The 10302-nt window shown below is 34.5% G+C and overlaps 1 protein-coding gene across 3 annotated transcripts; it reads left to right on the forward strand.

The window, feature by feature from the left end:
• The first annotated feature begins 859 nt into the window (after nucleotides 1–859).
• Nucleotides 860–9965, forward strand: LOC18051199 (golgin candidate 6). Of its 3 annotated transcripts, none has more exons than XM_024190510.1 (20): nucleotides 860–1016; nucleotides 1128–1189; nucleotides 1390–1442; nucleotides 1911–2038; nucleotides 2127–2179; nucleotides 2472–2618; nucleotides 2732–2805; nucleotides 2905–2974; nucleotides 3231–3284; nucleotides 4208–4303; nucleotides 4385–4435; nucleotides 4511–4597; nucleotides 4728–4841; nucleotides 4943–5014; nucleotides 5664–5849; nucleotides 5977–6080; nucleotides 6202–6250; nucleotides 6426–6491; nucleotides 7773–8531; nucleotides 9157–9965. In XM_024190510.1, the coding sequence occupies exons 2-20, from the start codon at nucleotides 1157–1159 to the stop codon at nucleotides 9709–9711; spliced, it is 2751 nt and encodes a 916-aa protein (XP_024046278.1). In that variant the 5' UTR covers nucleotides 860–1016; nucleotides 1128–1156; the 3' UTR covers nucleotides 9712–9965. The 3 variants fall into 3 exon arrangements, with proteins under 3 accessions (XP_024046278.1, XP_006446626.2, XP_024046279.1); XM_006446563.2 differs by having other exon boundaries at nucleotides 1149–1189; XM_024190511.1 differs by lacking the exons at nucleotides 860–1016; nucleotides 1128–1189; nucleotides 1390–1442; nucleotides 1911–2038; nucleotides 2127–2179 and adding an exon at nucleotides 2263–2327.
• The last annotated feature ends 337 nt before the right edge of the window (nucleotides 9966–10302 follow it).

Raw genomic sequence — 10302 nt, forward strand, 5'->3', positions numbered from 1 at the left:
CTAGTGAAGTGTCATACTGATACACATGTACTTAATGTTGAAGCTAGTGAAGTTTAGTCAAATATTGATATTATTTCAAGTTTGAAAATTGGATTGAAAATGGAAACGTTGCAATCAATAACCACGATTTCTATTGTCCATTAGTTATGACGCTTGGATTTACATTGATGTTTAGGATTTTATGTTTTTATATTGGGTTGGGCCGGTTGCCCCAAACTTTGTGAGATAATTGTGAGTGCACGTGCGATTGGCACCCCTCAATCTTCACTCTTTAAAACTCTTTACTTCTGTTTCACAATTTAAACCTTAACGAAATTATACATTAAAAGATTTGTATGATTCTAATTCTAATTAAACTTTTTAAGACACATGAAGTATACAACATTCCAAAAGGAAAAAAAAAAATGTAGTTTGTGTGTGTATTTTTTAAAACAATGGGTTCATATATAAATATAATTTTGGGCATACTTTTATATATTTTTATTCGAATCCAAAGAGAAAAATATAATTTTGATTGAAATTAAGATACGATTTTATGGAAATAATATAGTTAGTGGAGGCAAACCACCCATACTACTTTCCATGTAGCTCCCTCCATCGTAATAAGTGCTTGACAGAAAAGTGTTTTTGGGTTTTTGATATACTAAATTCTAAAATAATTTATTAATTTACTTATAGTCATTTTATTTCTTTTTTTTTTTAAGAAAAAAATTAAATTAGAGTCTTTAATGGGCCGAGTAAAAACGCCCATGGGATTTGGACTTTAAAAACGTTCACCCAGCCCAAAATGCCAGCTCCTTTCCGTTTAGTGACGTAAGCCAGACCAAAAAGTTACGTGTATTCTTCACACATCTCGCCGCTGACAGCAAACGGAACCCTTGAGCTCTATTTCTACTCTGTCGAAGTGCGCGTAACACTAATAAGAATTTTTTTTTTCCCCTTGAATATATATTAAAAAAATAGATAATTATCGTGATATCGATATTTCCGTCGAGCTTGGATTCAATTTCAGATCGGTATGTGATCAACGTCTCTTTCGTTTCGTTCTGTTTTAGGTTTTATATTAGTTTTCTTGCTCTTAAAGCTTTGATTTTTAAGCATTATAGTTGTTTTTAACTGTTCGAAAGATTGTCAATTTGTTGGTTCAGGTTTCAGTATGAAGAAGATGGATTTGGTTTCTGGTTACAAGGTCAGTATATTATTTTGGTCAATGTAATTGAATTAATTTTTTCTTGTAGGAGTTGAACGTGATATTAGGAATTGATATAATTTTTTTTTTTTTTTTTTACTTCAAGAATATATTATCACCCTTTCAGTAACTGAATAGCGGCTAGTAAGTGTCTTTACTGGCTTCTCTGCTTTGTGATTATGTAACGATTTCCTGTGCAGGGGGTCGTTGGGCTTGTTTTTGGCAATGAAAATTCTGCTTCAAGTGAAGATAGGTAAACTATTGTTTTATGTTTGTTACCAATCTCTTTATGCATAAAAGTTTTGTCTTTGGATTATGTAATGGACATAATGATGCAATGCAGTTCTAGTTTTACAGATATTTGGGTGCATTTTGTTTTGAGTTATAGGAAACAGTGATTACTAGTTCCGTGTGGCTACTACATAGTTTTTCTTGCATTCTTTTGTTTAGTAAAGCATACATTTGTCTTTATCTGAAACTTGGTTAAAAAGATTAATGTACTCAATGTGTGCTGGTTGATAATAGGTATTTAAGTTTTCAAATTTATCAGGCTTCTATTTACCATTTTTATTATGTAGAAAATACCTTAGTTATTCATTCTGATAATTTGCGTGATCAACAAATGTGACCTCATATCCACTTTTGTCTATACTATGCAATTCATTTCTCTCCTCTGTTATGAATTGTGTTATCTAACTAACATATGCTACGGTATCAATAGCTACGTTGAGCGCTTGCTCGAACGTATCAGCAATGGTGTCCTAGCTGAGGACAGGAGAAGTGCTATGACTGAGCTTCAGGCTGTTGTCGCAGAAAGTAAAGGTGCCCAGCTAGCATTTGGAGCAATGGGTCAGTGTTTTGTTCTTCTTTAATGAAATTAGATTAGTTTCCATTTTTCTTTGTGACGCATAATGTGATTCTCTTACTTTCATTTCAGGCTTCCCTGTAATAATGGTTGTCTTAAAGGAAGAACGAGATGATGTTGAAATGGTGTGGAATTTCCTCTTCCCTGCTATTTTCTTTCTAATTTTTTATTTTATTTTTTACTCTGGTCCATAGAAATTGTTAGTAGAAATCTTTTTTTTTTTTTTTGGAAGGAAACAAAGCAAGGACTGAATGGGAATTCCAGGCCTTGAGGGTCGTTTCTTCTTGTCTAAATTTGGATGTTATGAATCATTCCTTTTCAATGATTATTATATATTTTAATCTCAGAATCTGATTATCTATTCTATCATGTAACAAAGATGATCTGACATCAAAATCATCTAATCCTCATGTGCAGGTTCGAGGGGCATTAGAAACACTTCTTAGTGCTTTGACTCCTCTTGATCATGTTAAAGGGCCTAAGAATGAGGTGCAGCCAGCTTTAATGAACACCGATTTACTTTCCCGAGAAGCCGAAAGCATTTCTCTTCTTCTAAGTTTGTTGGTGAGTTCTATTTATGTTGATTTTAACAGCTTTAGTATGTTGCTGGTTGTGCACTTTTGTTCTGTAGCTGGCGGACTTATTTATTTTCTTTACCTTTTCTTCTGTTTTTGCAGTCAGAGGAGGATTTCTACATAAGATATTACACTCTTCAAGTTTTGACAGTTCTTCTCACAAATTCTCTCAATAGGTATGATTTATGTAGTAAATGTCATTCATCTGTTTATATTTTGGACTTTTCACGTTATGCTGGAAATGCTGGAAAGACTTGTTCTGAGTTCTTCTTCAGGTTACAGGAAGCCATTCTGACCATTCCGCGTGGTATCACTCGGCTGATGGATATGCTCATGGATCGTGAGGTATAAAGCTTTTAATACAGGTTTTCTTCTGACAATATAATCCTCAAGGGTCTTTTATCCTATTCTCTAATTGCAAACTGCATGTTTGCCTTTCTTTTTGATCATATTTACATTATTGCCTAGCTTTAACCTACAATATATTTGGTGGGTGGGACTTCCTAAGGGTAACATCAAAACGTTTTGATTGTTTATGCAGTTTGTTGTTTGTTGTGCTCACTCTTCTGTCTTTTATGTATGATTGTGGTTTACCCTGTAGGTCATACGAAATGAGGCATTACTTCTACTTACATACTTGACTCGTGAAGCTGAGGTGAGTTTTTTCTCCCTGTAATAATAATAATAATTTCTTTTCATATTTTTCTAAAAACTTGTGACTATGATTGTTGTTCACCTTTTATGATCCTGATTTACAGAGTGCTCTTAGGGCATCTCCAATGTAGCACTAAACCTAACACCAAATCACCTTTTACATCATTTTTGGTGTAAAATGCTTCTCCAATGTAACACCAAAATGGTGTTATGAATAGTATTGCACCAAATATGGTGCAACACTATTCATTTGGTGCTAGGAAAAAAAAGTCCCAAATATCCTTATTACTTTTTCTTATTTACATATATGTCCTATTTTATATAATATTTTAAGTTATTATTATTATTTTTGTTATTATTTTAATTTCATTTTTAATTTTTGAATATTATACTAATATTTTAAATAAAAAATATTCAACACAAAAATTAATAATAAAAATAAAATGCCAATAACATTAATTACTAGATTACATATTACAAAATTAAAAATACAAAATTAAATTAACACAAATTAAAAAAGCTACTACTACTAGCATAAATTAGAACAATTATTTAGTAATCTGGGAGATCATTATCAGATCCTCTAATTTAGTACTAATTTTCATAATGTACTAATTTAGTTACTTAAATGCAAATTTAATAATTTTCTATATTTTTTTGTTAATCGATATAAAATTACTTATTACTTAATTATCTATATTAATAGTAATATTTACTGTGTTAATTGAATTAATTCTTGAGAATTAAAAGAATAAAAAGAAGAATATTATTTTTGGTGTAAAATTAGGTGTAAATGGGTTGGAGATGAAATAGTAATTTAGTGTGAAAAAGGTACATTTTTTGTGTTGGTGTTACACCAAAATGGTGTTAAGCATTGGAGATGGCCTTAGTTTCTATCTAACACATAAAGTTTCATGGCCACAGGAAATTCAAAAAATTGTTGTCTTTGAAGGTGCCTTCGAGAAAATTTTTAGCATAATTAAAGAGGAAGGAGGTTCAGATGGAGGTGTTGTTGTGCAGGTATACCTTGCAAGTTTTCACTTTCTGTCTAGTGCAGTGAACCCTGCTCTAATGTCTTTCTAACACAATATCACTGCTCAGGACTGTCTTGAATTATTGAATAATCTTCTACGCAACAATGAATCTAATCAGGTATGTGGCCTCTGCTGTTAATGTTTTATGCAGTTTTTTTTTCCTGCTATTAAATTCGAGGTTCATGTGATTTAGATACTACTGAGGGAGACTATGGGCTTTGACCCCTTGATATCAATTTTGAAGCTACGAGGAAGTGCATACAGTTTTACCCAGCAGAAGGTTAGATACTCAGATGTTTGTAGCTGTATGTGGTTGTTGCTATCTTAGTTGCTGCATATTTTTTGGACTTGCTGTCACAATCCTTACCAGTGATTTCTTGTTGTTTTTTGAACAAACACTATGCCAGTAGACAATTAATCTTCTCAGTGCATTGGAAACCATCAATTTGCTGATAGTGCGAGGTTCAGAGGCTGATCCTGGGAAAGATGCACACAAGCTAACCAATAAGACGGTTCTAGTTCAGGTTCTTACAAACTCATTTATGCTGAAATTAATGTCTAAAATGTCGATTAATTTGATGATCTATTATGCTTTACATATGCCTTTTTTGGTCAATGATCGTAGAAAAAAGCATTGGACAATCTGCTAATGTTGGCCGTTGAGAGTCAGTGGGCTCCTGTAGCTGTCCGTTGTGCGGTACGAGAGCTGTTTTGGATCTTTGTATTTTTTGTATTCTTCTTTCTTCTGTGAAACACATTTGTAGAAGTCATTCTTCCTTTTTGATCCCTTGTTTCTCTAAGTATATCTGCAAACAAAAAATTGAGGAACTCATGAAGATGCCTAGTTCTATCTCTATTAATCTTTCTTTCGTTACAGTCAATAACTGGAATGAAGAACAGAGAGGAAATCATGAGGCCTTGACATGCCTTAAGACTTCTGATAACCTTAAACCTCATCCTCACATAATTTAGTTTGTTGATATATCAAGTTCTATCTGTATTAATCTTTCTTTCTTTACAATCAATTACTGGAATGAAGAATAGAAAGGAAATCATAAGGCTTTGATTTAAGAGGAAAGCTTTAAGACTCCATTAAAGCCTTCAACCTTGTTGATTGCATGGTTTCATTAGAAGCTGAGAACAGAATGTTGCTTATCATTTGGATTTTATGCAAATGGGTAATCTTGCAATTAATTTGTGTAGTTAATAATTCTGATCTTATTGGATTAGACCCATCCTGAAATTTATACATATGTCTTGCTTTTAGCTTCCCCCCACTATCCTTGTGCAGTGGCAGCTTCAGCACTGATATGTGCTAATGAGTGGTTATTTATTCACTTTGTCAGGCATTGCGGTGCATTAGTGATATAATTGCTGCACATCCCAAAAACCGTGATGTCCTTGCAAGCAAAGTTCTTGGTGAGGAACCACAAGTTGAAGCTGCTCTGAATTCTATTCTGCGAATCATTTTGAGGACATCTAGTATGCAAGAGTTTCTTGCAGCCGACCGTATCTTTAACAGCTTTTGTGAGGTTGCTACTCTTTAGTAATTTTGTAAATTTCATTGTTCTATGTTGTTTATTCATATTTACAAGTTAAAATGTTTTGCTTACATACATATATATTATTCTTATTCTAATTTTTTGAATTGTTTCTCAGAAAAATCCAGATGGCCAAGCAATGTTAACTTCCACTTTAATTCCTCAACCACAATCAATGAGTCATGCTCCCCTCGAGGAGGATGTGAACATGTCATTTGGAAGGTCTGTTTGTTTCATATATGACAATTGCTTTTCTTTTTCTGGTCTGTCTAATACTTTATCTTGAATTTGAACTTGAACTTGGATGATGTGAATCGTCTAATAAGATCTACTTGCATGGCAGCATGCTGATACATGGTCTTACTTTGGGTGAAAGTGATGGTGATCTTGAGGTAAGATGATTCCTTTAGTATCTTTGATCACAACTTCTGGAGAAGAATGAGGCATTTTTCTCCCCACTAGAATGCGCAATGATTAAGAGATACTGATCCGTGCTGCAGAGAGCATAAGATAAATTTCTTGGTGCTTTCTACATGAGATCAATCTAGCTAATACTGTGAAGTGCAGGTTTGTTGCAGAGCTGCTAGCGTACTCTCTCACATACTGATGGACAATTTGCAATGCAAAGAACGGGTATGTGATGCCAATTTATTCAGTTTACTCTTAATCTGCATCTATTACTTCAATTAAGATATATTTGAATTGTTTCTTTCAAAAGTTATCAAAAGTTTTCTTGCTAACTTATGTTTCAGACTCTAAAGTGTCAAAAGCTTCTGTCCCTTTGTTGATGAATTTCATATCCTCTTATTTTATTTTATTTTTTTATAAAGAAGATTGGAAAGTACCCATCTGTTTTTATAATCTTGGTGAAATAGCCGTATATTCTAATTGGTTCATGTTTGCTTTTAGCTATTTATTACCGTATGCCAACTCATTTGCATCATTAAATTATAATTTAAAATTATTTTCTCAGCTGAGGGCTGCAGCTTGCGTACAAACAACCGACAATTTATATCAGAGAATGGGTTGCGTTTGGCAGTCTAATTATGCAATAATTGGAAAATAATTTTGTGGCGTGCACGAAATAATTCTAATTGTGGTGTAATATAATGGATTATACGGCAGAAATAATCATTTGCTCGTGTAATGATATCAGAGTACTCTGATGTAATCCTTAACTTGTCATAATTTACAGATGGTACGGCAGTGTTAATAATTTAAATCTACTTTCAGAGTACATAATATCAGAGTAATCTAACATAAGTTATGCAATTGAAAGTAGATTTAAATCTACTTTTAGAAAGTTAAGGATGTACTTTGCAAGTTAAGGATTATACAGCAGTGTAATTACAATTAGAATTATTTCTGAGCACTCTGATGTAAGTTGTCATAATTTAAACAATTGCAGTAACTTGTCAAGTTACAAGTTACATCAGGGTGGTTACCGAGAAAATAATTCTAATTGTAATTACACTGTCGTATAATCCTTATCGCCATTTTTTTGCTTGCAGATGGGTTGCGTTTGGCAGTATTTTGTTTTATCTAAAAAATGTTTTGAAGGACGAAAAAACACAACACTTTTCTAATATTTTTGACTGGTACATAACTTAGGACAATTAATTGGAAAATAATTTTTGCATTCAGAAACTAGGACTTATGATTTTCATTCCCGTAACTGCACTTTCATTTTCAATACAAGAATTCAAGTGTGTTTTGTTAACAGGTTTATGAAAACATTGATCAATGCAACTAGCTAAACAAATTTGTAGTCAAAAGATTGCAGATATATATATATATTTTTTGTGTTTTGGGGAAACAGGATTTCAACCTTTCTCTCAACTCCCTTTGGTTTATACTGATTGTGTTCTTGCTTCTCTTTTCTCCATTATTATCTGATTCAGAGAGAATTTGCAGGTTCTACGAATTGAGCTTGAGGCACCTATGCCATCTTTGGGAGCTGCAGAGCCACTGATGCACCGTATGGTGAGATACTTGGCTCTTGCTTCGTCGATGAAAACTAAAGATGGCACAGGTAAAGCAGGGTACATTCAACTGATAATATTGAAACTGCTGGTGACCTGGCTAGCCGATTGTCCTAATGCTGTGCACTGCTTCTTGGATTCACGTCCACACCTAACCTATCTGCTTGAGCTGGTGTCAAATCCATCTGCGACTGTGTGCACAAGGGGGCTAGCAGCGGTTCTGTTGGGGGAGTGTGTAATTTATAACAAGTCCAGTGATACTGGAAGGGATGCTTTTTCTATAGTTGATTCAATAAGCCAGAAAGTTGGGCTTACGTCATATTTTCTGAAGTTTGATGAGATGCAGAAAAGCTTCCTTTTCTCTTCTGCAAAGCCAACCCAAGCCCTCAAACCATTGACAAGATCAACTGCTGCCAGTATGGCAGAGATTGAAGATATTGATGACAGTGATTTGTCTGATAAGAAAAATGAGGACCATCCACTTCTCTCATCAATGTTTGATGAACATTTTGTTGACATCATTAAGAGCCTGGAGTCAAGTATCCGAGAAAATATTGTAGATGTCTACAGTCGTCCAAAGAGTGAGGTGGCAGTTGTGCCTGCTGAACTGGAACAGAGGAATGGAGAAAGTGATAAGGACTATGTCAAGCGGCTAAAAGCATTTGTGGAGAAGCAGTGCTCTGAGATACAGGTATTTTAGTTTTTCCTAGCTTTGTGCATGTAATCACATTTGATTTGGAAATGACTGGTTTTGGTGAGGGGAGCCTTAATGGACCCTAAGAAGGCTTCTTAGGTTTTGAAATATTGTTAAGTTGGATACAAAACAATCAGTCCTTTAAGACTTCTTTGGATGAATGAAGATTCTCAACCTGTTCAATTTCAACCATTCTTTTGACTAGCAACAGCTGTAAGGTGCTCTGTAAAATAAAAAGACAAAAAGTATCAATGCCCTGGAGCCACTTAAACTCGCCCTCAAAAGTAAAAAAGGAAAAATGGGCCGACTTGAAAGTGGGACTGTATGTAAATCGACTGAACAAGGTCATCTGATTCTATAGATGTGTGACTTCGATGCTACTACGCACGTCCTCAGTCGGTCTGCTAACTTGCTACTTCTGATGTAACTTGTCATTATATCAGAGTCCTTTGTTCCGGTCATAATTATTCTTTGTTCCAGAAATAATGATTGTGTTTTTCATCATTTTTAGATTTCTGTTTAGATAGGGCAGGCTTATCATTAATCATTTTTTGGTCATGTAAGGTTTTATATATTTTAATGTGGAATAAAGTGGTAACATTTTTTCCCCCTTATTTTATAGAAACTTCTTGGTCGGAATGCAACTTTGGCTGAGGAGCTGGCAAAGATAGGTGGGGATGGTGCTTCCCAATCTGAGCAAAGGGCAAGTGGAGCCTTGGATAGAGTCCAGGTCGAGACACTCCGTAAAGACCTTCATGAAGCATCACAACGGTTAGAGATCCTGAAGGAGGAGAAGGCCCAGATTGAATCCGACTCATCAATGTATCGAAATATAGCTGCTAAGATGGAATCTGATTTAAAGAGTCTATCTGATGCTTATAATTCCCTTGAACAGACCAACTTCCATCTAGAAAAGGAGGTGAAAGCTTTGAAGAGTGGAGGGAGTTCAGTCTCTTCTCCTGATGTTGAGGCCATAAAAGCTGAAGCTCGTGAAGAAGCCCAGAAGGAGAGTGAGGCAGAACTGAATGATTTGCTCGTGTGTCTCGGACAGGAGCAAAGTAAGGTGGAAAAGTTGAGTGCAAGACTGTTGGAGTTGGGGGAGGATGTTGAAAAACTGCTGGAAGGTATTGGAGATGATATGGGACTGCCTGAAGACGATGAAGAAGAGGAAGACTGATGTTGCTCGTATTGCTTGCTGCTGCATCTTCTTACCCCCCATCCCCAGGTATGGTCGGTTGTGCTGACTCTCACCTTGTACATTTCGTAACGAACTGTACAGTTCTTCTGTTGTCTATGATATTAACACTTTGGATCAAACTGATCTTTCTTCAGCTGGATTTAAATTATTGTTCCTTTAAACCTTGCTGACTGTCTAATATTGCCATTGATCTAAGTGGTAAGTCATTTGTATCAAATTGACCATTTTCATAATGAATGAGAGTCGGGGAAATTTATTTATTTATTTTTTAAATAGAGGTATATTGTAACAAAGGTCTCTATTATATTTGCAGTTATATATATATATATATATTTTTTTTATTTAATCATCATTAATAAAATGGGAGCAGATTTCGTAGCTTTATAGCCAAGTTTGTTCCCAGATTCAATTTTAATTTTGCTGTACGGATGGATGGATTATGGAAATGTTTCTTTCGTGATTGAGAAAGGATAAGGGAAACTTTTTGGCTGAACTGTATGTATTTGCTCTAGAAGGTTGCTTGTTAATTATTATCAATTATTTATTTATTTATTTATTTATTGGAGTATT

Source organism: Citrus clementina, unplaced genomic scaffold (genome assembly GCF_000493195.1).
Source record: "Citrus clementina cultivar Clemenules unplaced genomic scaffold, Citrus_clementina_v1.0 scaffold_2, whole genome shotgun sequence".
NCBI lineage: Eukaryota > Viridiplantae > Streptophyta > Magnoliopsida > Sapindales > Rutaceae > Citrus > Citrus x clementina.

Coding starts and splice junctions, on each gene's coding strand:
- LOC18051199 (XM_024190510.1), top strand. CDS start 1,157: ATGAAGAAGATGGATTTGGTTTCTGGTTACAAG. Junction 4,842..4,942: donor ATAAGACGGTTCTAGTTCAG/GTTCTTACAAAC, acceptor CAATGATCGTAG/AAAAAAGCATTGGACAATCT. Junction 6,081..6,201: donor GTGAACATGTCATTTGGAAG/GTCTGTTTGTTT, acceptor CTTGCATGGCAG/CATGCTGATACATGGTCTTA.